The sequence below is a fragment of the Rana temporaria genome, chromosome 8, assembly GCF_905171775.1.
Source record: "Rana temporaria chromosome 8, aRanTem1.1, whole genome shotgun sequence".
NCBI classification, from domain to species: Eukaryota; Metazoa; Chordata; class Amphibia; order Anura; family Ranidae; genus Rana; species Rana temporaria.
The window spans coordinates 53,000,239-53,028,006 of record NC_053496.1 but is presented as its reverse complement, the minus strand read 5'-3'; the positions used below and the strand labels follow the sequence as shown (position 1 = coordinate 53,028,006).

General features: G+C 43.2%; 1 protein-coding gene across 1 annotated transcript in view; it reads left to right on the top strand.

Annotated features, from left to right (window-relative positions):
* Nucleotides 1-18,723, top strand: part of KIF11 (kinesin family member 11) — a 59,359-nt gene extending 40,636 nt beyond the window's left edge. The window contains exons 17-23 of the mRNA XM_040361796.1: nt 401-559; nt 2,310-2,437; nt 7,181-7,460; nt 9,287-9,509; nt 14,399-14,553; nt 17,026-17,136; nt 18,355-18,723. Of these exons, the coding sequence (XP_040217730.1) occupies nt 401-559; nt 2,310-2,437; nt 7,181-7,460; nt 9,287-9,509; nt 14,399-14,553; nt 17,026-17,136; nt 18,355-18,483 (1,185 nt within the window). The 3' untranslated portion in view covers nt 18,484-18,723. The remainder of the gene's footprint in view (nt 1-400; nt 560-2,309; nt 2,438-7,180; nt 7,461-9,286; nt 9,510-14,398; nt 14,554-17,025; nt 17,137-18,354) is intronic.
* Nucleotides 18,724-27,768: the final 9,045 nt, after the last annotated feature.

Genomic DNA, 27,768 nt, shown 5'->3' with positions numbered 1-27,768 from the left:
GGTGATTTACGCTACGCCGCCGCAACTTTACAGGCAAGTGCTTTGTGAATAAAGCACTTGCCTGAAAAACTAGCGGGGGCGTAACGTAAATCGGATACGTTACGCCGCCGCACAGATATGCTTGTTTGTACCTGAATCTGGCCCACTGGCTGTAAATGCCTTCTTTGGTGCTGGTAGAGAGATCGGCTTCTATTGACTGTATCCCATCAATCCCAAGCATTTGTTTCAGTCTAGCTCCTCTAAATTTGAAGTTGGTAAATGTTTGCTGTGGGATACAGCAGGAGTGAGCAACAATGTAAAGGATTGATGCTTGGTTCATAGCATGAAGAATCATTTGTGCTGTAATCTTGCTGAGTGTTGTGTGATATTTTATCTTATATTGAATTTTTTTTTCTTTTAGGTTGGTGCCCATAAAGAAGAAATGAGACAATTTTTCACTGACCATTCTATGATGCTGCACAAGTTGCGTCTGGATTCCACATCAGCCCTGTCCAGTATTCAGTCTGATTCTCAGTGTTTGCGAGAGGAGATCCAGTCTGCTCAGACTATGCATTCCGAGGTAAAGCCCCAGACATGTTTTCACTCATGGGTTTTTTTTTTGTTTTTTTTTTCAGTGAACACCATTGTGTCAAGTAAAGGGGTTGTAAACCTTCGTGATTTTTACCTTAATGCATTCCCCCAGTCACCAGCTGCAGTATTTGTAGCTGCTGACTTTAAAAATAATAATTTAAGTCGTAACGCCGCTTTAAAGTGATTGTAAAGTTGTGGTGTTTTTTTCTTTCTAACTACCGTATTTATTGGGGTATTGCGCGCTCCGGCGTATAGCACACACCCCTAATGTGGACCCGCATTCCTGTTAAAAAAAAAAAAAGCATTTTAGTACTTACAGTTTGGTGTCTTGCGTGGCGTCCATCGGCGGATTCGTCGGGTCTGGCGTCCGTCTGCGGCTTCGGTGGTGTCGGGTCCGGCGTCCGTCTGCGGCTTCGGTGGTGTCCTCCCACGCTGTTACCCGTCGAATCGCCGCTTCCTGCGCTCAGTTTGAATGCCTGCGCCGACATATACCGTTGTGCAGTACACTCGGCTACATTCGGCCAGGCTCGTCTTCGATCGTGTTCACGCTCTGTGACATTTATGCGTGAACACGAAGCCAAGCCGAGCCTGGCTGAATGTAGCCGAGTGTACTGCACTCTGTATATGTCGGCGCAGGCATTCAAACTGAGCGCGGTTATCGGCGTATATCGCGCACCCACGACTTCCCCCTTATTTTAAGTGGAAAAACGTGCGCGGTATACGCCGATAAATACGGTATGTTATTCTTACCTGCTCTGTGGAAGTTTTTTTTTTTTTTTTTTACAGAGCAGCCTCGATCCTCCGTTTCTGGGGTCCCCTGGCGGCGCTCCTGGCTCCTCCTCCACGTCAAGTGCCCCTATGGAGAGCCGCTTTACCTGGGTGCACACGTGCAGGTGCGCTCCCAAGTCCTGCCGCGTCCATTGACACAGATAGCAGGACTCGGTCCCGCCCGGTTCCTGTGTCACTAGATTTGATGGATGCTGGAGACAATGGCTCCTGCTGCTATCAATCTATCCAATGAGGACCCGAGACAGCGGCTGGAGCTGCTGGGCTTGTTTTCTTTGCTGGAATGATCGGATTCAGGTAAGTAAAAGGGGGGGCTCTGGGGGGCAGCTGCACCATAGAATGCATTAAGGTGATAAACCTTGAGACTTTACGACTCCTATAAGGGCCCTTTCACACGGGGCGGATCAGTAATGATCCGCCTCCGTGTGTCCGTCAGCTCGGCGGGGATCGCTCCGTATATCCCTGCTGAGCCGGCGGATGACAGGGCGGTCCCCGCACACTGTGCAGGGACCGCCCTGTCTTTTCAACGCTCTTCCCTATGGGGGGATCGGATGAACACGGACTGTGTGTCCGTGTTCGATCCGATCCGCAGACGGAAGAAAAAATAGTATTTTCTTCCGTCCGCAAAATCGGATCTTTGCGGAGGCGGTTGATTACGGGTGTCAGCGGATGTTCATCCGCTGACACCCGCAATCACATAGGGACCAATGTATGTCCTGTTTTCATACACAAACAGATGGATGAAAATGCAGACATACGGTCCGCACATGTGAAATGGGCCTAACAGTTTTTTAGATAAATGATCGGTAAAATTCTTTATTATTCAGGACAGTATGCACGCTCCACTAGTGCCATCATTTCTGTCTGGTTGTCTGAAAGGAAACTCTATGCTGTTTTGAAACTCTAGTACTGTAGTTGATGTCATCATATTTTTTTTTTATTATTATTTGCAGGAAGTAAATAAGCTTATGAGTTCCATGCAAAATCAGTTGAACCTATTTGCTCACACCTTCCAAGGACTTCTGAATAAAGAAGAAAGGTTGCGAAGAACTACAGGCTTACTGCGGGAAGATATGGATAAGTATGTGTTGTTTTTTTTTGGGGTGTGGTTTTTACATACTCCAATTAAATTAAATATATAATGAATATGTAAATCTTTCAAGAAAAAAAGTTTGTCTGCTCACTAGAACAGAAAGGCTGAATGAATTGTAAGATTGTAGCTTTTCTAAAAATCAATCTTTATTGCTGACTAATTAATGAATAGGCTGCATAGTGGTGATGACTTTTGATTGGACAGCAGTGAAGTAGTTCGTTAGTGGAAAACATTAGCGCTTTTGCCTTTTTACCAAACTTGTTGACTTCTGTGAAGCACTTCTAAGTTTTAACCACTTGCTTACTGGGCACATAAACCCCCTTCGTGCCCAGGCGAAATTTCAGCTTCCGGCACTGCGTCGCTTTAACTGACATTTGCGCGGCCGTGCGACGTGGCCCCCAAACAAAATTGACGTTCTTTTTTCCCCACAAATAGAGCTTTATTTTGGTGGTATTTGATCACCTCTGCGGTTATTTTTTGCGCAATAAACAAAAAAAGAGCGACAAATTAAAAAGTATATATAAAAAAAAAATCGCAATAAGCGACTGGTTTGCGCAAAAGTTATAGCGCCTGCAAAATGGGGAACAGAGTTATGATTTTTTTTTTTTTTTTTTTACTAGTAATGGCGGCGATCTGCGATTTTTTTTTTTTTTTTTTTTTTTTTTTTAATTGAGACTGCGGTATTGCCGCGGACGTATCGGACACTTTTGACACAAATTTGGGACCATTCACATTTTATACAGCGATTGGTGCTATAAAAATCAGGGCTGTGGAGTCGGAGTCGGGGGAAATTTTGGGTACCTGGAGTCGGAGTCGGCAAACAATGCTCCGACTCCTACTAAATTTAGATTGGAATAAAAAAAAAAAAGCAAGTTTAAATGTCCCAATTCACAAAAAGTTATAATTAATGACTTCTCTACTGTAAGAATAGAGACCAATGCATGCAGTGCCTCACGTAACCGCAAAACGAACACGTTAAGTGACCGTGACGAAGCATGCTTTTCATGTGCTTCACTATATGGCACGCAACGCACAATTAGGAGCTGCAATACTTATACTTTCCATAGTGTTGTGTTCTGCTTTTACAGGGAACGCATGTTAGAGAACCAGTAAGTGTCCAAATAAAAAAATTCCAACAGGAGTTTTATAAAGCACTAAAAGAAGTTGAAAAGTATGATCGCTCATCAAAACTTACTGTTGAAGAAGCCATCCTTGTTTATCCAGAGATCGTTAGTGATGTGGCCAGAATAGTTACTGCAATGCCACCCACCCAAGTCAGTGTCGAAAGATTATTTTCAGCCCTAAAAATAATAAAGTCTGACTTAAGAGCCTCTATGAAAGAGGATCTGGCAGAGGCAATTCTCTTCCTTAGAACTCTACATTGAATTGATTTGCATTTGCTAAGCCTAGAACTACATTTCAAGATTAATATAAACCATTTCTAGGTTTTACAGATTTTGTTTTTGGTTCATTATAGATGAGCTTTGTTTTTGTTCTAACACAACCAAATAATGTGGTTTGTATTTTTGAACTGGTAAAGATCCTGTTCCTGATGTTTATGCCTGCTGCTACTATCCAGCCACTTGATTGTTTTCATTGTGTTTGTCTTTTGCTTAAACTGTGCAATACAGTAGACTGTTGGCTTCCCAGCCAGTAGTCCTGTGGTAGAAAAAAATGGGTGGAGTGCAGCGCTCAGGGTGCTTGCACAGAACAATCAACTAAAGGGTTAACAATAAATAAAAATAAAAGTGATAATAAAAATAATGATAATAAAGTTGATTGATTAGTTTGAGATAAAAATCACAAAACACATTGGGGATATACAGTGTGACTGGTGATATTCAAAAATCCATGATAGGTTCAGTCCCAGCATAAATGCCTAAAGAGGTTGTAGTTGATAAAAATGAGGAACTGATGTGGTTGAAGGCAGTAGTTCAGGGCTGCTATCCAGGAGCGAAGTCAGCTCGGTGTATGCAAGAGAAAGACAAAAAGAGGGAAGCGCCTCTGAGTATACTGCTTTTAATTTAAAACATAAAAATATATATCCAGCACTTACATCATAATAATATGGTGCAGTCGTGGAGGCTGGCGTGCATCTGTAGCAGACAGTCCGCAAAGCGTCAGAGCTGGGCAGCCGGAGAGAGCCGGGGAGAGAGACGGCTGAGTCCTGGTTGTTGTGCCGCTGCTGGGCAATGGATTCGTCAGCTGTTGCGTGACGTCAGGTCGGACGGTGGCTGAGGGGGACCACAACGCGTTTCAGAGCCGGCGCACGGAAAAGACCAGCGCGCTCCTTTTTCAAGTGTAGTGAATGGAAGACAGGGCTCATATTTTAAACAGTCATGTGATCAGTGCCGACCAATGGGCATACAGGGATACCGAGCAAACGAAAGTGAATCGAATTACTTGATTAAAACTGACAGCGGGACAAGACTTATATATATATATGTGTATATAATACAAATGGAAAGGTATAATCTGAGGAGGGTGGATATTAAATGATTATCTACATATGTATAGTCAAAGTGACTGTGTATACATATAGTGGGGGAAACATGATTAAAAAGTGGAAAACGTATTACAAGTTTTGGACACTAGAGGGCCACCAAAGTAAGGATATATAAACGGTGCCTTAATTTAAAATGATATTATAATGGGAATACTACTAAGGGGTGATACTTCGGGCAGTGGCAATAGAACCACAAGGCTATGATGAGGCAGATATTGAATGTAAATATAAAAATACAGATGATAAAAATAGAAATAAAAATAAAAATAATAATAAAAGAAATAAGGATTGATCGCATCAAAATACAATACAAGGACAAGTAGGAACAATCATTGAGTATATCAGGCCCAGATGTAAATGGAAACTGATAAGTAATAGAGTATAGGGGAATATAGGGAGGGGGGGGGGGAAAGAAAAAGGAGAATGCGCGTGTATGTAGGGCTGCATACATAAACACACATATGCATGCATCCACATACGCGTGTAGATATGTGGTAAAGATGTAAGGAATATGTATATTTGGATATTTAAAGGATGGCATTGACATCTAATTCTTCGTTGAGGCCGAGAGGAGAGAGACAATCAAGGGTAAATATCCAGAAGGTCTCGCGTTCGCACAGTCTGGAGAAACGCTCAGCCTCAGAGAGGCCCCTAGGTATGGATTCAATGACCCATACCCGTAGGCCCTCCGTAGACCGGTCGTGGTGCTCCAGAAAATGACGAGGCACACTGTGTTCGTCACAACCAGCCTCAACGAAGCGTCGGTGTGCACCAAAAGTAGTAGTCCTGTGGTAGGTTGCGTTTCTTTCCCTCAAGGAATGTATAAAATACATTCGCATATTAATACATCGGAGTCGGAGTCGGAAGTACATAAAACTGAGGAGTCGGAACATTTATCTACCGACTCCACAGCCCTGATAAAAATACATTACTGTATAAATGTGACTGGCAGTGAAGGGGTTAACACTAGGAAGGGGGTTAAATGTGTATCCTGGGTGTGTTCTAACTGTGTGGGGGAAGGGGGGTGACTGGGGGAGGTAACCGATGTTGTGTCCCTATGTACAAGGGACACAGATCGGTCTCCTCTCCTCTGACAGCACGTGGAGCTCTGTGTTTACACACAGAGCTTCACGTCCTTGCTGTCACCTGCCGTGTCACCGACGATCGCGTGTACCCGGCGGACATCGCGGCCGCCAGGTACACGCATCGGCTCTTCGGCGATGCGTCGGGACAGTGGTTACCCGCCGCGCGCCCCCCAGTGGCGCGTGCGGGTAATGCACATAAAAGGACGTCTGAAGAGAGCCGCGCTGTGGACGTCTTTTGTCTATAGCGCGGATCTCAAGTGGTTAAACGTTACTCTTCTTTTTTTAAGTGTTACTGAACCCACAACCAAAAAATCAGTCTGTATATGCAGTAAAACCTGTTTGTTATACTCTCTGTGAAACCTAAGGGGTTAATCCTCTGCATTGTGAAAAAAGGCTGTTTGATCCTGTCTTCTCTGATTTCATTTTTCTTCCAATCCATCTGCTGATAGAACAGAGCCTTTGGGGGGGTATAAGCTTCACATACTCAGTTTGGTGTGTATTGCTAGAGAGGTTTTCCCCCTATAGTAAAACCTTGGTTAGCGGGTATAATTGGTTCCAGAAACATGCTTGTAATCCAAAGCACTTGTATATCAAAGCATTTTTTTACAGGGTATAAAAGAGAGGCACCTCTAAGTGTAGCAATAAGTTGCTAAATGTTGTACCTTCATTAAATGTAACCATATTGCTATACTTAGAGGCTCCTCTCGTCTTTTTTATACTCAGTTGTGACATGACGCTACTCTTATGTCAAGACATCGCTTGTATATCAAGGCAAAATGTATTAAAACATTTTGCTTGTCTTGCAAAACACTCTCAAACCAAGGTTTTACTGTACGTTTTTTTTTGAGGGTGCACAGGGCCAATCAGCACTGTCCAGACAGAGGGTCAGGGGTCATACAAGATTTACCTGGTGCTGGGCTGGTCACTGATAGAAATCACAAGGCTGCTATATACGGCTGAGACAGTTTATATTTATTAAAATGATTGCATCTCCATCTGTGTACCGTGAGAGACCAGATATAGTAAATACAGGGTCCTGGGTTTAGTGACACTTTATTGTAGAAACATGGAAACCATCCCAGAGCTGTACCCGTCCTAGGTCTACTTTCATATGTTCGTTAACCATTGTTCTTCTTGCAGCGTTACATCTGACGCCATTGAAAAAACGTCCACCCACCACAATAAATTTGTGGATAAGTGTGCAGACATAGAAGGTGAGATTCGGCAGCAGGCAGGATCAAACCTAAGCAGTGTAGAGGAGTCCATCAGACAGTGTGAGAAGCTCCGCTCGAGTATTGATGCCATATCACACGACACAGAAGAGTGGTGCGAGGTTGCCACCAAGAAAATCGCTTCTGCCACTGAACAACAGGAAGTCTATTTGCAGCTTGCCAAGATACAGCTTCAAGGTTTCCAAAAGGTAAGTTTTTGTATCAAACATAGAATATTTACTGGATGTATGTCTGAGAACTATGTTCAGTCATGGCCAACTTATTTTAAATGCAACTGATTTAGGCCCCTTGCACACTGAGGAGTTTTTCAGGCGGTTTAGCGCTAAAAATGGCTCCTAAATGCCGCCTGAAAAACTCCTTCCCTGCAGTCTCAATGTAAAAGCCGAAAGCTTTCACACTGAGGCGATGCGCTGGCGGGGACCGCTCCAAAAGTCCTGCCAGCAGCATCTTTGGAGCGTTGTGTTTTACCGCTCCTTCCCATTAAAAGCAATGGGCACTGCAGTAATACCGCCTCTGCAGAGTCGTATTGCGGGCGGTATTAACCCCTTTTCGGCGGTTAGTGGGGTTATTACTGCACCACTAGCGGTGGAATTGCGGCTGTATTCGACAGCAATTCAGACGGTATAGCACCGCTATACCGCCACCGCACATCCCGCCCCAGTGTGAAAGGGGCCTTGGTTACATGTAGTGCATCGGGGTAAAATGTGCCCGCTTTTCCTATACCCTGTCCCTTTTACATGCTTCTGTTGGACAGGGTGCAGAAGGGCAGGTTGGGCGTGGCCTACAAGTCTGGACCCTGGTTGGCGGAAAAAAAAACACGGAAGGCCCATTTTTACTAAAGCTGGTGCAACTGTGCATGGTTCCAAAGAAAATTAATCTGTTCTTGCACTGACTGGAACACAACTGTCATTTAACAAAAAGAGGGGCTTGGGACTTTGAATGAGATGTGTGGGATCACACATCTCCATCTTTATATGCGACTTGTCATGCAATTTGACAGGTCCAAATCGCATGACAAGCCAGACCCTATTATTGGTAATGGAACTGTTCAAATCAGTGCGATGCCGACTTTGCGATGTAGCACCATTTTGAAAACATTTCCTGCACTATTTTCGCTTATTTTCAGGTGCGACTTGCATAGACATCTGTGCATGAAGTTGCAAAGATGTCAGCCTAAGTCGCACTAACGCGTAACTTTGAAATGCGATTTCAAAGTCTGATTCGGTGTGAACTGGGGGCTGAAAGTCTATGGGGATGCAAAAGCAGCTGAAACTGGGTAGATTGCACCTGTCAGAATTCTGAATGTTCTCAGTAGTGCCTGAAATGGATGTCAAATGCAAACTTAATTTGGCAATCAAAGCTGATGACACAATCGAGTGCACGTCATACAGTAAGGCACACAAAATGTTCCTATATTATAATGGTAAGAGTAAGCCAGACATTTAAAGGGGTTGTAAAGGTACAATTTATTTTTCTTAAACAGCTTCCTTTACCTTAGTGCAGTTCTCCTTCACTTACCTCATCCTTCCATTTTGCTTTTAAATGTCCTTATTTCTTCTGAGAAATCCTCACTTCCTGTTCTTCTGTCTGTAACTACACACAGTAATGCAAGGCTTTCTCCCTGGGGTGGAGTGTCATGCTCGCCCCCTCCCTTGGACTAGGAGAGTCAGGATGCCCACTAACACACAGCTCCTTTCTCTATCTGCAACGTGGAGAGCGTCCTGACTCTCCTGTAGTCCAAGGGAGGGGGCGAGCACAACACTCCACACCATGGAGAAAGCCTTGCATTACTGTGTGTAGTTACAGACAGAAGAACAGGAAGTGAGGATTTCTCAGAAGAAATAAGGACATTTAAAAGCAAAATGGAAGGATAAGGTAAGTGAAGGAGGACTGCACTAAGGTAAAGGAAGATCTTTAGGAAAAAAAATTACCTTTACAACCCCTTTAAATAATAATTTTGAATTGCTCAAAACTGGGTATTGTGCTAAGATAGAACTGTTTTTGTAATGTGTAGGATGTGGGAAGCTTCTGTGGATCTTCGACGGAGAGTGTTACAGGGATGGTGAACCAGCAGCACGGCTTGGCGGAGAAGGATTTATTAAAATTGGTGGAACGAGTTAATGATGACAAGCAGACCATTGTGGAGCAGAAGCTGGAACTCTGTGAACAAGCACAGGATGGAATAAGTAAAGTTCACTCCTACATTACACAAGAGCTCAGGAACGATATTCCCACTGGTGAGATTATTTATTATCATTTTTATATTTTGGCATTTTTATTTTTTTATCTTTATTTTTCTTGACCTGCTGGTACTGTCTGAGCACTTTTTATAAACTGCGAGCTACACTTGATGTGTAGATACTAATATAATATATATAATTATCTCTCTTTGGTGTTAATCCACAAATTTATAGCACTGCAAGGTAGAATTTTATGCATTTTTTTATTCTATCATGATTTGGTGGTAGCTTAAATAAGTATATTTGTAAACTATCGGCATGTTCCTTGTCCTGACCTTCAAGTCCTAGTGCTGCTGTATATGGGATAGCAAGAGGTCGATATAAAAGTAAATTCATGTGCTTGCACTAGCAAAAATAAAAATGAGAGGAAGAGATATTATTATTTTTATTATATATATATATATATATATATATATATATATATATATATATATATATATATATATATATATATATATATATATATATATATTCCCCCAAAGATATCAGTGTTAAAATACAATTATTGCAATTCATACACACTATTACAATAATTGTATTTTATTTCAACACAGAATTTTTTTTTTGAGTTTGGGATATATACACACACACACTTTTTTTTTTTTTATGCTTTTGTGTTGATGCACAAATTTATAGCACTGCCAAGTGGCATTTAATGCAGATTATTTCTATTTGTCATATGTTATGGTATGTGGTAAAACATGTAGCCGATTAGCTTAATGTGATTATAAAGCAATTTTTTTTTTCTTTTTTAAATAACAAACATGTCTATTGCCTGCTTTGTGCAATAGAATTGCACATAGAAGCCCTGTTGTCTTCACGGGTCTCCCGCTTCCACACCTCTTGCTGTTGCCCCCAATAGGAAGCCATAGGGGCACTCATGTGGTCTCGCTCCAAAGACCCGCTGCTGCGTCCATTAACAGACAGTGGGACTTGGCCCGCTCCCTTGTCACTAGAATTAATTGCATTAAAGCGGAGTTCCGGCCACAATTTCACTTTTTAAATATAAATACGCCTGTAATACACAAGCTTAATGTATTCTAGTAAAGTTAGTCTGTAAACTTAGGTCCGTTTTGTTAGGTTGTTACAGCATTTAGACACTTTATAAAATAGAAATTGACTGGGGCCATCTTAAGTGTGGGCATCATGAAGCCAGACTGCATGACTTCCTGGATTTCAGCCTTGCAGATCTCGCACATGCTCAGTGCTGCACAAGCAGTGTCAGATTAGGTTTCAGCACCTGTGCTGTCCAAGTCACATGATTCTTTGAGACTGGGGAGTGCACAGACTCCTGGAAAGTTACACCCACTACATTCCCAGGAGTCTGTGCGGTGTAGGTTAGGAAGCATTAAGCACCTAGGTGCAGGAAGTGGGAAGATTAACTATTCTGCCTAGCAACAACACTTTTTAAAGACATCTAAAAAAAAAAAAAAGAATTCGTAAAGGACTAATGACATTTTTTTAAAACTACTGATGTAATGTTATATTTATGGGTGGAACTCCACTTTAAGGTAAAAAAAAACCTTAAGAGCACTTTCACACTGGAAACGCCTATAGCGGAGCGTTAAAATAGCGGCAAAACACCGCTATTTTACTTGCGATTTTACAGCGTTTTCAATTAATTTCAATGGAGGTGGCGTTTTATGAGCACTTTAATAGCGCTATTTTTACCGCAAAAACGCACCAGTGTGAAAGGGCTCTAATGCTTTAGAGTCGCTTTAAATACCACTGGGGTGTATATTGCAGCAGCTGAGATGTGAATATACGGTTGATCGCATAGTTCTATCTCACAGCAGGCGTGTAGAGCGGGAATTGTTTGAAACCCCTATGGTTCATCTTTGCAGTACCATTTTGTCCTGAGACAAAGCACTCCATAGCTAGATAATGGCAGAATTTAGGCTAGTATAGGACAGGCGTCTCTAAGTTTTCTAAACAAAGGGCCAGTGTGCTTTTCATGCTCTCAGAATCTAGAGGGCCTGGATTGTGTCCAGTGGGAATAAACAATGACCCATCTTTGATATTGGAGGGAGAAGTAGTTGGTGTCAGTGGTAGGAATAGCACCCCATGATGATGCCCATTGTTGGTGTCAGTGGCAGGAATCATGCCTCATGGGCCAGATAAAGGCAAGCAAAGGGCTGTAGACCACTGGTATAGAAGGTGTAAGCACAACATTGCACCTTTTCTGTGTCTGCAGATTTTTCTGTCATAAATCTCCATAAGCATTCTTGTAATATTAAGCAAGCGGCACAGTAACCATTGGGAATCTCCATGTTTGCTCTTTTCTGACATCCTACTGATGGCTGACCAAAATGTACAGTATTTGGAAGCTTTTCCAGTTCAGCATTTGATTCAGCTTCCCCTAGATAAAATATTAGATGCTATTAACCACTTAAGCCCCGGACCATTTTGCAGCTAAATGCCCAGGCCAGGTTTTGCGATTTGGCACTGCGTCACTTTAACAGACAATTGCGCGGTCGTACGACGTGGCTCCCAAACAAAATTGGCGTCCTTTTTTCCTCACAAATAGAGCTTTCTTTTGGTGGTATTTGATCACCTCTGCGGTTTTTATTTTTTGCGCTATAAACAAAAATAGAGCGACAATTTTGAAAAAAAATGCAATATTTTTTACTTTTTGCTATAATAAATATCCCCCAAAAACATATATAAAAAAAAATTTCCTCAGTTTAGGCCGATACGTATTCTTCTACCTATTTTTGGTAAAGAAAATCGCAATAAGCGTTTATCGATTGGTTTGCGCAAAATTTATAGCGTTTACAAAATAGGGGATAGTTTTATTGCATTTTTTTTTTTTTTTTTTTTTTTTACTACTATTGGCGGCGATCAGCGTTTTTTTTTTCGTGACTGCGACATTATGGCGGACACTTCGGACAATTTTGACACATTTTTGGGACCATTGGCATTTTCACAGCAAAAAATGCATTTAAATTGCATTGTTTGTTGTGAAAATGACAGTTGCAGTTTGGGAGTTAACCACAGGGGGCGCTGTAGGAGTTGGGGTTCACCTAGTGTGTGTTTACAACTGTAGGGGGGTGTGGCTGTAGGACTGACGTCATCGATCGAGTCTCCCTTATAAAAAGGATCACTCGATCGATGCAGCCGCCACAGTGAAGCACGGGGAAGCCGTGTTTACATACAGCTCTCCCCGTTCTTCAGCTCCGGGGAGCGATCGCGACGGAGCGGCTATAAACGAATAGCCGCGCCGTCGTCCCGGATCGCTCCCCGAGGGAATCCGCCCACCGCACGCAGCTGGGGGGTCCCGATCGGATCCCCCACCCGCTAGAAGGCAAGGACGTGTATATATACACCTTTCTGCCTGTCCGTGCCATTTTGCGGACGTATATAGTTGCGTGGCGGGCGTTAAGGGGTTAATAAGGAGTAAAATAAAAAGATTGCCCGTGTGTTGCAATAGTGTAAGTCTTGGGTGTAAAATTGAAACCCAGATTTTAATGGCAAAGGCCACTTGTAGGCCTGTAATATTTGGCAGGGCCAGGTTGGATTATAAATGAGGACCTTCTGTAAAGCTTGCCTAAAAATGAGATCAATCCCGTCTAATGTGCACGAGGCTCTGGTATTTTAGCTAAAGCTGGAGGGCACAGGCACACCATCCATCCACGCTGCTGGCAGACTCCTACTCTGAGACTGACAGCTGCTGCAGCTGGGTAGGCCTGGGCGATGCACCAAGCGCTATCTGTTTAGGACAGCGTGTGCCCAGGGATAAATGTCTGGAATGCACACAGTTTAGTTGTGGCCCTCCTACCACTGTTAAATGCCGGAGCCTCATGCATCAGGCGGTGAATGCCCAGAAGGCATTCGACAGTTATTTCCACAAGTGTCCCCATTTGGTAAATTTCCCTGCGATTTCTGTTCTGGTGACAATTTTACATTGTTGATTTCTCCTCCCCTTCAGTCCAAGTGAGAGGTCACCAAGACAAAAAGAGGACATACACAACATTGACACCCTGGCAGTTCTGATCCCTCGTCACTTTTTCCAACATTTTTAGAAACACAAGTTTATTTTTATATTTACCGTATTTATCGCGGTATAACGCGCTCCCTCGTATACCGCGCACCCCTAAAGTTGCCCCCGAAATTCCTGTAAAAAAAAGTTATATGATTTCATTACTTACAGTTTGGTGTCTTCCCAGCATCCATCGTCCGGTCCGGCGTCCGTCTGCGGCCTCGATTGTGTCCTCCCGGCTTCTCCAGCGCGCGCCTCAAGTCGAGTCCCTGCTTCCCGCGCTCAGTTCGAACGCCTCGGGTACATTCGGCGTCGCTCGCACTCACGCTCTGTGACGTTTATGCGTGAGCACGAGCGAAGCCGAGCCTGGCCGAATGTACCCGAGTGTACTGCATTCGGTATATGTCGGCGCAGGATTTAAAACTGAGCGTGGGAAGCGGCTATCGGCGTATATCGCGCACCCACGATTTTCCCCTTATTTTAAGGGGAAAATAGTGCGCGATATACGCCGATAAATACGGTAAGTATGCTTCAACTATGAAGGCACTGCCCAGTCGGTGCAGTAGACATTCTTAAGAGGTGGGCTCCTTGTCAGATGTGGCCTGGCAAATCGTAGGTTAAGGTACCTCTGTTCTGTACACCTGATCTTACAGACACCTATCCTATTTTAGAATGGACAATGTGCCAGGAAAACAAAGCATTGTGCAGATTAGACATAGTGCCTCTGGAGCTGCAATGCCTTTAGGAAAGTGAAGACTTTTGGATGCCTGGCCTTGTGTAATACTAAAGACTACTAGTTCAATGAGCTGATCAGTATCTGACTTCAAACACTGAATCATCGTTCTTATAGGAGGTTTAATGGACTGAGCAGTTTTTATGCACTGGTGACCAATTTATGTGATTCCAGGTACAACACCCCAGAGAAAGGAATACATATACCCGTCTGTGCTCATAAAGACGGCACCCAGGCAGGTTCTACTGGAGCAGCACAAAAAGAAACAAGAGGAGATCCAGGATGCAATCACCAGCGTGCTGTCCATAGCAGAGGAGCCTGTGGATCAGGTGAGGAGCTACATAACTGCTAAGGGCCTCTTGGAAGCTGATATTAAGCTCATCAGACTGACTAATTTAAAGTGGTAGTAAACTCTGCCTTTGTGATAAAGCTTACCTGTATGTAGAACGAATATCTCCTAAACGTGCATCGTTTAGGAAATATTTGTTTTGACAGCAGGTGACATCACTGGCGCATGCGCTATGAAGGAAGAGCTTACTCATGCTGTTCCTTCAAAACTCTGTGCCGTGGCATCACAGCACAGCCATTCAAGCAGCCGGAGCCTGTGAACCTGGAGGGGGGGGGATGAAAGCGCTGTCAGCGCACCGCTGGAGGGCTTCATTTCAAGGTATGTTCTTAACCGCTTACCATCCTGGGCGGGCGTCATATGATGTCCTGGGCTTCCCAGCTGTCTAGGGTGCATGCCCGCCGCGTTGCTCGGGAGCCGGTGCGCGTGCCCAGCGGCCACAATGTCCGCCGGCACCCACGATTGCCCATTGACACAGCAGGACCGTGGATCTGTGTCCTGTCAGGTGAGAGGAGACCGATGGTGTGTAACCTACTGGAACACCGATCGGTCTCCTCACCTTGAGTCCCTGCCGCCTACAGTTAGAATCACTCCATAGGACACAAAATTCACCCCTTGATCGCTCCCTAGTGTTTAACCCCTTCCCTGCCAGTCACATTTACACAGTAATCAGTGCATTTTTATAGCACTGATGTACTTATTTTTGGTAATAATATAAAAAGAAGTACAATACATATTGGCCTAAACTGAGGGAAAAAAATTCTATATTTATTTATTTTAAATTGGGATATTTACTATAGCAAAAAGTTTTTCAAACTTGTTGCCCTTTTTGTTTAGCGCAAAAAATAACCACAGAGGTGATAAATTGCCACTAAAAGAAAGCTCTATTGGGGGGGAGCAAATTGAATTTGGGTACATGACCGCACAGTTGCCATTCAAAGTGTGACGGCGCTGATTGGCCTGGGTAGGAAGGGGGTAAAAATGCCCTGTATTAAAGTGGTTAATGTGCTAGTATTGCGCCTTTTTTATTTTATTTTTTATTTCTTCAAAGGTTCACTACAGCTTTAAACTCCTAGGTAGGGATATTTTGTCCACCTTGACCAGTATGAGTACTATTGCAGTTCTCTAATATTTTTTTATTGATGCAACTGGGTTATTACTGAGTTAAAGCGGAGTTCCAGCCTGTACAAAAAATATTAAAAGTCAGCAGCTACAAATGCTATAGCTGCTGACTTTTATTAGGACACTTGCCTGTCCCAGGGTTCCCATAATGTGGGCACCCCAAGCCCATTTGTCCATCAGCTTCGGGTGCAAGCGCCGGCATTGCAACCAAGGGAAACCGACAGTGAAGCCTTCAGGTTGATTTCCTACTGCATGAGTCACGCTGCGCTTGCTGAGTGGTCCCGCAGTCTTCTGGGACACACCGGTCCCAAAAGGGGGAAGTAGGAGGGCCCAAATCACTCTAAGTGACGTGTATCGCTGCGGCGGGATATATAGGAAGTGAGAATAACAATAGAAAACCAGGTAAAACAGACACACAAAAAAAGTTAGCCAATAAATTTTTTACCTACTTCAGCCCCGGAAGGTTCTACCCCCCTTCCCGACACAGAATTTTTTGCAATTTGGCACTGCGCCACTTTATTTGACAATTGTGCGATGACGTACCCCAACGGAGTGTTCCCTGCTGAGCAAAGCGGAGCCCGTACACTAACACGTCTGTGTGAAAGGGCCCTTAGTGTCTTCCCTGGATGTGTTCTAACTGTAGAGGGTGGGCTCACTACAACATGAGTTATCACTGCTCCCGATGACGGGGAGCAGTAGAACCATGTCATGTTGCTAGGCAGAACAGGGGAATGCCTTGTTTACATGGTCTCCCCATTCTGCCTCTCCTTACTGCAATCGCGGGCCCCCAGAGAACATCGAATTTACAGAACCTGGGGGCGCGCGCCTGCTAGGCGGGAATTTCAAAGGGACGTACGTCTATGCTTTTTTGCCTGCCTGTGCCATTCTGCTGACGTATTAGGCTGGGTTCACACTACGGTTTTCCCGTCCGTCAGCCGCATACGATTTCAGTATTGAAAACGTATGGGCACGGACGGGAAAAAGTATAGATAGACAATGCATTGCAAATCGTATGCACTCAGATGCATCCGGGTGCGTACGATTTGCTGGCAAAACGTTTTTTAAACGTACGCAAAACCGTGTTCAACCACGGTTTTGCGGTCGTTTTTAAAACAGTATGGCAACCGCATACGTTTTCCTTTAACATTAATGTCAATGGAAAACGCACATATGTGCGGTTCCATACGTTCCCGTCCGTTTCAGCCTCATACGGTTTTTCATATAAATCGTATGCGACTGACGGACGGGAAAACCGTAGTGTGAACCCAGCCTTACTGGGTTTAGTAACGCTTTTAAACTCTTTCTCCATATTATTATTTTTTTTTTGGATAAGGATTCCCTGGAAGAAGAACCAGTGACTATTGATGACAGCATTGTGAGTGAGAAATCCATTGTTGATGTGAATGTTCTCTGCCAACGAAATGGAGGTGTTCCCTTTTTCCAGGTAAAGACAATTGGTAATTTCTAACAGAATTTGAAAGAGTCGGCCTAAACAAAAGATTTCAAGTAAGAAAGTTTACCGCTCAGAGGTAAAACTGATCAACTCTATGCAAAGGAGATGGGCCCCAGATACTGATTGGTTTTTGGCCCCCCCCCCCCCCCCCCAAATACATATTTTAGAGTGTGGTCTTTTATTGTGGCCAGCCTAAAGCACACGTACAATAATCATGCTGTCTAATCAGCATCTTTATATGCCACACCTATGAGGTGGATGGATTATCTTTGCAAAGGAGAAGTGCTCACCAACACCGATTTATTTAGACAGATGTGTGAACATGATAAATGGGGAAAACACAAAAGTGTTTGTTTATAAATTTGCTCAGTATATATATGATATACCCTATTTATCGTGGTATAACGCGCTCCCGCGTATACCGCGCACCCCTAAAGTTGCCCCCAATCCTGTGGGGAAAAACGTTTTTTTTGTACTTACAGTTTTGGTGTCTTGCGCGGCGGCCTCGTCGGGTCCGGCGTTCGTCTGCGGCTTCGGGTGTCCTCTTCGTCGGGTCCGGCGTCCGTCTGCGGCTTCGGGTGTCCTCTTCGTCGGGTCCGGCGTCCTTCTGCGGCTTCGGGTGTCCTCTTCGTCGGGTCCGGCGTCCTTCTGCGGCTTCGGGTGTCCTCTTCGTCGGGTCCGGCGTCCTTCTGCGGCTTCGGGTGTCCTCTTCGTCGGGTCCGGCGTCCTTCTGCGGCTTCGGGTGTCCTCTTCGTCGGGTCCGGCGTCCTCGCGTCCTCCCCGCTCGTTTCCCGCGCCGAGTTTTGAATACTGCGCCGACATATACAGAGCGCAGTACACTCGTGTATTGTCGGCAATGCTCGGCTACCCGCGCTGACGTCCTGTACGTCCAGGACGTGAGCGCGGAAGGAGCCGAGACTGCCCGAGTGTACTGCGCTCGGTATATGTCGGCGCAGTATTCAAAACTCGGCGCGGGTATCGGCGTATACCTCGCAACCACGATTTTGTCCTGATTTTTTTAGGGCAAAAATGTGAGCGGTATACGCCGATAAATACGGTATGTGTAAAAACTATTGGACTGTTAACTCTTTCAGCATCCCAGACTGTTGTGGGAGGTTCAGTACTCTAAAATGCTATAGGATATGTTTGTGCGATGTGAAGAAAATTAAAAAACTGACTTTTTTTTTTTTTCATCACTTTGTAAAATAGCAAAAGAAAGGACCTAGGAAGGAAAAAGAGAACAAAGCAAATGGGAGCCTCTTGGAAAGAACCAAAGTGTCAGAAGATGGAGAACCAGTTCTCCCAAAATCCAAGCTTCCTCTGAGGATCCAGAACTGAGAATTGGGACATTCTGTGTAAATAGTGTATGACATTCCCGTGGAAGAATGTTCTATATATTTCCGTCTTCGTATGTCGTTTCATATGCGGGTTATTTTAGAACTTTGTTTATATAACTGTATTTTTTTATATATATATGTTTTAACATTAAACCTACAAGCTCGTTCACTTTTGGCAGCTCAAACAGTTCAGCGATAAATATTTGTGTTCTTAATAAATAAATAGCAAGGTTTTCTTTTATCGTGTGTACCGTTTACTGTCTACATTTAAAAGCCTACTTCACCTTTTAGGCTATTTTTGATGTTCTACCTTTTTATTTGGGATGCATCATGAATATCCTGAATTGCACAGCCCCCCCTCCACTTACAAGATTGCGTGTTTGATTTTTTTGATTTATTTTTTTTTGTCATCCCCTGCTAGCTCCACAATGCCACACCATTCATTCACAGGAATCTCTGCATGAGAAAAACTTCAAGTGCCATCACCACCACGGAGGGACTGCAGTTCTCAATGGAGCACCAGTGTGGTGATATTACTGCACTTGTAGTCCATCAATGCTTTGTAGCCAAGCTGGAGGAAGAGTCTGCAGGAGCCAGAGTATTGCACCCGTGGTCAACTGATTGCAGTTGCAATGCTTTGCAGGCTCAAATGCAAAAACAAAATATTAAATCTTTGCCTTTTCATCTTTTTGCAAAATTGGTTATTTCTCTTTCGTTCATAGACGGACACAGCCTTCATTGACCTTAGGGTTATGCTTCTAAATCTCCTGGTAGGAAGAAGCAACCCTAAGGTCAATGAAGGCTGTGTCCGTCTATGAACTCGGAGAAATGGATTTTACGGTGAGTACAAAAATCCTTTTTTTTGCAAAAGGTGGAATTCTCCTTTTTTAAATTATAACGCCAACCGCCTTAACATGTACAAGGTGAAAAGCTACAAGCCTGCAACATTAGAAGTACACTAACGCCAAACCTGATTATACTGATGTTATGCTGGCTTTTGCTTTGGGCAACACAAAGTTAGTCCATGTTGCATCATGCTATTTGCAGGCTGGGGAGGACAATTTAATTCATTCTTTAACAAATCAGAGCACATGGTGTTAAAGGAGTTGTAAAGGTACAATTTTGTTTCCCCTAAAAAGCTTCCTTTACCTTAGTGCAGTCCTCCTTCACTTACCTCATCCTTCCATTTTGCTTTTAAATGTCCTTATTTCTTCTGAGAAATCCTCACTTCCTGTTCTTCTGTCTGTAACTACACACAGTAATGGGAGGCTTTCTCCCTGGTGTGGAGTGTCATACTCGTCTCCCCCTGCACGAAAACATGGCATTAACCCAGTACTTTCTCATACAAGTACATGGTACAGCAGGCACATATCAGGAATATGAAGTGTTTGGGTAACAAATGCTTTAAATCGGAACAGCTTTCATTACAGGAAGTCTTATGCCGTGTACACACGACCGTTTTTCATGACGAGAAAAGTGCCATTTTTTAAATTGGTCGTTAAAAACGGTCATGTGTAGGCTCCGGAGCATTTTTCTCAACACGAAAAATGGCCATTAAAAATTAAGAACCTGCTCTATTTTTTCACGCCGTGAAAAACGGTCGTGTCTAGGCTTTAACGACGGGGCAAAAAAATGCGCATGCTCAGCAAGTATGAGAAGGGAAATTTGCATAATCAGCCCAAAGGGTAGCGTCATTTAAATGGAACTTCCCCTTTATAGTGCCGTCGTACTTCACCGCGCTTTGCTAGAGCATTTTTTATCATGATCGTGTGTATGCAAGGCAGGCTTGAGAGGAATCGCGTTGAGGAAAAAAATTTGTTTTTTTCCATGACATGAAAAACGGTTGAGTGTGTGCGGCATTAGTAGAAAAACAAGTTACATTCCTCAATATAATCAGGCATCATGATGGAGCAGTGCCAGAAAGGGATAAAAGGAACCTTGCGTCTATAACTGTAACAAACAAAAAAAAAACACGGCCAAATCGTGCCCTTCGTTTTATTTACTAATCATATTCACAACGCTACAATTACAGGACAGCATAAACAAGCGGCTTTTAAAAGGGTAATCTCATCCATGTAGCTTGGTATGATACTCATCCACCCAATGTTATGAAGCCATCTGACCCTGCCTGCCGAGATCATCGGTCAGAGGATGGCAGTACTAGCATGATTATGTCAGTGAAGCTCCGCCCCTTACGCGTTGCATCCGCAAAGACATTCTCAGGCATCCCTGCCCTTTTTAATTTCTAATCTGCACCATGCAGTAGAAATATATTTATGTGTGTGTGTGTGTGTGTGTGTGTATATATATATGTATGTATATATATATATATATATATATATATATATATATATATATATATATATATATATATATATATATATATATATATATATATATATTTATATTTATATTAAAAAAAACTAACACGTGAGATACTAAAGAGGTGCTGATGCAGATTAACCTATTCATGGCAAACTCTTGCTTATAGAAATGGGGATTCTTGGCATACATTGCAATATATGTGATCCCTCTCTGGCCAGTCCCTACTGGTATACATGACCAAACACTTTTTTTTTTTTTTTTTTTTAAAGCGGTTCTAGACCCAAAACCAAAAATGTATTTTATTACAGCTTGCCAGTCATTAGATGTGGTTGCTGCATCAGTTTTATTTACTTTAGGCCCCCCCCCCCGTGTTTATCTGGTGACCTGGCCGGTAACACACCTACTGTATTCAGTTTTTTTTTTTTTACACTTCTGTGACTTGGGATCCGGCTTGTGAGACCCTAAGTTACAGGATATTCTATGTTCCTTAAGCGCCATTCCTACAGACATTACAGACGTCGCTGCGACTTTAGAAAAGGTTCCTGCACTACTTGGGGCCGACTTTTAATGCGACTTTGATCCAGAGAATGTAAATGCAGACCAAAGTCGCACCAAAGTCATCTTCCAACGTTGCACTGGAAATTGTGTGACTCTGGAAACCCACTCATATAAAAAAAATGCATACTGTACGCTAGCAAAGAACATGCTAATAGGTGGATAGAAGATCTCAGGAGCCTGCCGCTTATCTTTTACTGTTCTAAAACCAGCTCACATTGCATATAAATGTGTGTCAAGTTAAATCTTTTTCTTTTTCAAGAATTAGAACTGTCAAGTTTTTGCTGAGGGGAAATCCTCTAACAGGAATCCCCTTTGCCAACCCCTTTGATACCAACTGTCTTAAAGGGGATTTCCATATACATACATTTTAACTACAATACAAAAAAAAAAGTAAAAGTAGGCTTGGCTGTATGTGATTTTTTTTTTTTTTTCAGTATAACAGCTTTCATATATACGCTGATTTAAAAACAATGTATACCTTGTGTTTTAGTGCGCTGCAAGAAAAAAAATGCCGCCTGTGCATTTTCTGGTCCATTGTGGTGTGTTGGCAGTCTATTTAAATAAACAGGCTACCTTAACCACTTAAGCCCCGGACCATTTTGTTGCTAAATGCCCAGGCCAGGTTTTGCGATTCGGCACTGCGTCGCTTTAACAGACACTTGCGCGGTCGTGCGACGTGGCTCCCAAACAAAATTGGCGTCCTTTCTTCCCCCACAAATAGAGATTTCTTTTGGTGGTATTTGATCACGTCTGCGGTTTTTATTTTTTGCGCTATAAACAAAAATAGAGCGACAATTTTGAAAAAAATGCAATATTTTTTACTTTTTGCTATAATAAATATCCCCCAAAAACATATAGAACATTTTTTTCCCTCAGTTTAGGCCGATACGTATTCTTCTACATATTTTTGGTAAAAAAAATCGCAATAAGCGTTTATTGATTGGTTTGCGCAAAATTTATAGCGTTTACAAAATAGGGGATAGTTTTATTGCATTTTTATAAAAAAAAAAATTTTTTACTACTATTGGCGGCGATCAGCGATTTTTTTCCGTGATTGCGACATTATGGCAGACACTTCGGACAATTTTTACACATTTTTGGACCCATTATCATTTTCACAGCAAAAAATGCATTTAAATTGCATTGTTTATTGTGAAAATGACAGTTGCAGTTTGGGAGTTAACCACAGGGGGCGCTGTAGGAGTTAGGGTTCACCTAGTGTGTGTTTACAACTGTAGGGGGGTGTGACTGTAGGTCTGACGTCATCGATCAAGTCTCCCTATAAAAGGGATCACTCGATCGATGCAGCCGCCACAGTGAAGCACGTGGAAGCCGTGTTTACATACGGCTCTCCCCGTTCTTCAGCTCCAAAGAGCGATCGCGACGGAGCGGCTATAAACGAATAGCCGCGCCGTCGTCCCAGATCGCTCCCCAAGGTATGCCGCACGCAGCGGAGGGGGTCCCGATCGGACCCCCGACCCGCTAGAAGGCAGGGACGTATATATACGCCCATCTGCCTGTACGTGCCATTCTGTGGACGTAAATAGGCGTGCGGCGGGCGTTAAGTGGTTAAAGTAGTTGTAAACCTAAGATATGAAATATGAACAAAGCATATCCCTCTATATTGTGTGCTTATCTCAATCCAGAACACTAAGTGTAATTTCTGTCTGCTACTTCGTTCCTCTGCTATAAGCATGAGTCACTTCTGACCAGTTTTCCTGACACCAAGAGAAAAATGGTGACATGGGAGGGACCTCCAGCAGATTGACAGCCTCAGCTCTGTTCCTGTGAGCTGTGTGAAGGGGGGTGGGGTGTTTCCCTTCCTTCCAATCAGCTCTCAGAGCTCTCCTAACTGATGTAATTTTAGCTCTCGTGCCCCCTGCTTTTCAGCACTGAAAGATCCTGTGTAAATTCTTCATTTTGAATGGATGTAGGGGAAAGACAGCTATAGAGGTACAACTCACGTAGAATTTGTTTCAACTCTGTGTATCACCTGAAGCCTATCAGGGTTTACAACCACTTTAACAAATGGGACTGGAAAGATCTGAATCGAGCCTTACAAATTCATTTTACCCACACTTTGGGATTGATTTACTAAAGGCAAAGAGACGGTGTACTTTGCTAGTGCAGTTGCATGCCTTTTCCCTAGAGCTTAGTTGATTTCCAGCATCCAATCACGATTGGGTATTTTTTTACAAACTGTAGCTTCATCTAATTTATTCTGCAAAGAAAATGAATGCAACTGTACTTTCCAAGTGCACAGTCTATTTGCTTTTAGGTGGTCATGATACAAGGGATGGTCAGAGACTGCGGGCATGATACAAGAGCTGGCCAGAGACACAGACATGATACAAGGGATGGTCAGAGACTGCGGACATGATACAAGGGATGGTTAGAGACTGCAGACATGATACAAGAGATGGTCAGAGACTGCGGACATGATACAAGGGATGGTCAGAGATTGCGGATATGATACAAGGGATGGTCAGAGATTGCGGATATGATACAAGGGATGGTCGAAGACTGCGGACATGATACAAGAGATGGTCAGAGGCTGCAGATATGATACAAGAGATGGACAGAGACTGCGGACATGATACAATAGATGGTCAGAGACTGCGGACATGCTGTAGATGACTGTTGGAGACTGAACATGCTATAGGAGTTATTAGACACTGGAGACATATTACACGAGACTGCTGGAAATCACTGATAAAACAGGGCAATAAGAAAGACAGATTAATGTCTGCAGGGGCCCTGAGGGCTGACTGTTGGGCCTAAAGTAACTGCAGTACTCCCCCCCCCCCCCCCCCCCCCCCCCAGATTTATTGCATTCACAAATGGCCAGTAGGTGGCAGCATCTTGTTCTTTAACCATCATGCATAATCACTAAATGATTTGTTCATTTAATTGGGCAATTAACACTTTCCTAATTGTGTTAGTGTAACTTTAGTATAATGACAAACATTATTTACCTAAAGAGTGGTGAAATTAGAGGCTTTTCACAGGTGTAAACTCGTTTGCTCTAGAGAAGTTTGTTTAATTCAGCAGATTAAATTAGAGGCAGTTATTTACATTTTGTTTCAACACTGTTAAAATGCAATTTTGTCCCGAAATGAAAAACGTCAGAGCGAGAAGGGTTTTTATTGTAAAAGAGATAACAGTCAGTATTGGAAGGTTTAGCTCACTTTAAGGGACCGTTTGCAAAAAAATATTGTGCTCTGATTGTATACATGTAGTATATAGAATACAATATTTTTGGTTTTTCACCTGCCTTTTATTTATTTTTACCTATATTTACATACATACCAAACTGTTCACTGAAAGTGACAGTTACAGGGACTTATACAAGCTGTGGGAGATGTTTGAGAAGTTGCAGCAACAGTTTTTTTTTATTTAAAATGAAGGGAGGGGTTGTAAAAAACACACACACACACACACACACACACACACCTACCTGATACAGCATTGGTCAGATCCTGCAGCTGTTCCCTCGCTGCCTCTAAGCGCAAGGACCAAGCAATCACATAACTGCTTAGTTATTGGGTCTGATCAGAGCAGAGAGCGGTGATGACTGTCAATACTCTGCTTTGCCCCTCCCTCACTGGAGCGCTCGACTGTGGACGGGGCGAGAGTGGCTGGCTCACACTCTCATTGGCATGCTGAGAGGCTGAGCCAGCGGGTGGTCAGGAATCTGGGTTTATCCTGACATTATTGTCTAGATCCTCTCGCAAGACAGATCGCCGTTTATCTAGTAAGAAAGGCGGAGATCATGGGCCAGATCCACAAAGAAGTTACGTTGGCGTATCTATTGATACGCCGCGTAACTTCTAGGATGCGCCGGCGTATCTTTGTTTTCTATCCACAAAACAAGATACGCCTGAATGTGGGCTAGATCCGACTGACGTACGTCTTAGTACGCCGTCGGATCTTAGGTGCATATTTACGCTGGCCGCTAGGTGGCGCTTCCGTTGATTTCCGCATTGAGTATGCAAATTAGCTAGATACGCCGATTCTCAGAACGTATGTCTGCCCGGCGCATTTTTTTACGTCGTTTACGTAAGGCTTTTTTCGGCGTAACGTTACCCCTGGCTCTATGAGGCGTACGCAATTTTAAGTATGGACGTCGGGACAGCGTCGAATTTTCCGTCGTTTGCGTAAAACGTTCGCGAATAGGGCTTTGCGTAAATTACGTTCACGTCAAAAGCATTGACGTGATTTCGAGCATGCACACTGGGATACCCCCACGGACGGCGCATGCGCCGTTCAAAAAAAACGTCATTTACGTGGGGTCAAGATGAATTAACATAAAACACGCCCACATCTTAGTCATTTGAATTTCACGCCCTTACGCCAACACATTTACACTACTCCTCCGTAACTTACGGCGCAAATTCTTTTTGGATACGGAAACTACGCTCTAAGTTACGGCGGCGTAGTGTATCTGAGATACGCTACGCCTGCCTAAAGATAGGCAGATCTTTGTGGATCTGGCCCCTTGTGTTTCTGCTAAGCAGGAACAAGGATCTCTGTCTTTCTTCAGTTAAGCCATCCCCCACACAGTAAGAAAGCACTCCCAGGGAACAACTTTGATTGCCCCTGATGTTAACCCCTTCCCTGCCAGTGTCATTAGTACAGTGATAATGCGATTTTAAAGCACTGATCACTGTATTGGTGTCACTGGTCCTCAAAAAGTGTCACTTAAGGCTCATACACACGGTAGGACATCCAACAAAATTTCCCTTGGATTTTTGTCCTAATTGATTTGTCCTGCCACACCCATAGCATACACACAGTCAGACTTTTCTGCAAACTTTTCTAAAAGTTTCCTAACATCACAGGTTTTTTTTTGCTCTTTTCTGCTCTTTACCGCCACCCTTTGGTTAACTTCTGCTATTGTTTGTTGCTTTTAACATTGGTTTTCAGCATTTGTATTTGCACTTTGTCCAAAAGTTGGTTGGATTGCTGTACACACAGTCACACAAAGCACCATCGGACTTTTGTTGCCGAAAAGTTGGTCCGTTTGCAGACCCAACTTTTTGTTGGATGAAACCCGAAAAAGTTGGTCCGATGGAGCGTACACACAGTCAGACAAATTAGAAAACTTGCAGATTTTGAAGTTGGTTGGCCAAAAGTCCTACCGTGTGTACAGGGCTTTAGTGTCCGATTTGTCCACCACAATGTCGCAGTCCTGATCACTACCATTACTAGTAAAAAGAACTAGAAAAGTCCATAAATCTATCCCATAGTTTGTAGACCAGATAACGTTTTGTGCAAATCAACTTATTGAGATTTGTTTTTACCAAAAACATGTAGCAGAATACATATTGGCCCAAATTGATGAAGAAATTCGATATTTTCATTTATTTCATTGAATATGTGTTATAGCACAAAGTTAAAAATATATATATATTTTTTTCAAAATTGTCGATCATTTTTTGTTTATAACGCAAAAAATAAAAACCGCAGAGGTGATCAAATACCACCAAAAGAAAGCTCTATTTGTGGGGGGGAAAGGGACATCATTTTGGCATGGCTGCGCAAACCGCCGTAGGTGTACATCGGACGCTTTAAGATCTGTTGTTGCAGTGACAACAATCACTATACAGTCAGTATATGTATGGGTGGATGAGGTCACATTGCTATTAAGTTTTTAGCACACCTACTTGATGTTTGTCGGTGGGGGGTTATTTTCATCCCATGTAACGTCCCGGTTATTAGGTGGTTGGCTCTGAAATAACTTGATCTACCAGATAGTTCTGCTTGTAAGTACCTTTGGAATTTAGAATAATAACTTGAATAAAGGCAAAAGCAATAAATGAAGTGCATTGACCCATATCAACCAATCAGAAATCATCTCTCACTCATTTGTCTGCAGTTAGCTGAAACATTATGGTTGATATAAATTGCACTTTGCACGTCATGATTGGTTTCTGCCATGCTTGGTTGGATATAGCTGTACAGTATTTCCCAACCCTTTATTTTCTAGTTCTACCTTTAAAAGGAAATTTGAACTACTTGTTCCCATTGGCAGATTACCAAATAGGCAGAGTAGGCACCCGCCTATGGACCCCACGCCGTTTAAGAGCCCATAATGATTTGATCTTGAAAGAAAATTACAATGCAGCTTTCTTAACCACTTGCCGACCATCGCCTGTACTTATACTTCGGCAGAATGGCACGGCTGTGCAAAGCAACGTACCTGCCACTAGCTCCGTGGTGTCCCGTGATCGTGTCACGGAGCTGCAGAACAAGTAGATGCCTATGTAAACAAGGCATTTCCCAGTTCTGCCTTGTGACAGGACACTGATCTACTTCTCCCTGTCATCGGGAGCAGTGATCACTGTTGCATCACTGGTAGCCCAGCCCCCCCACAGTTAGAATCACTCCCTAGGACACACTC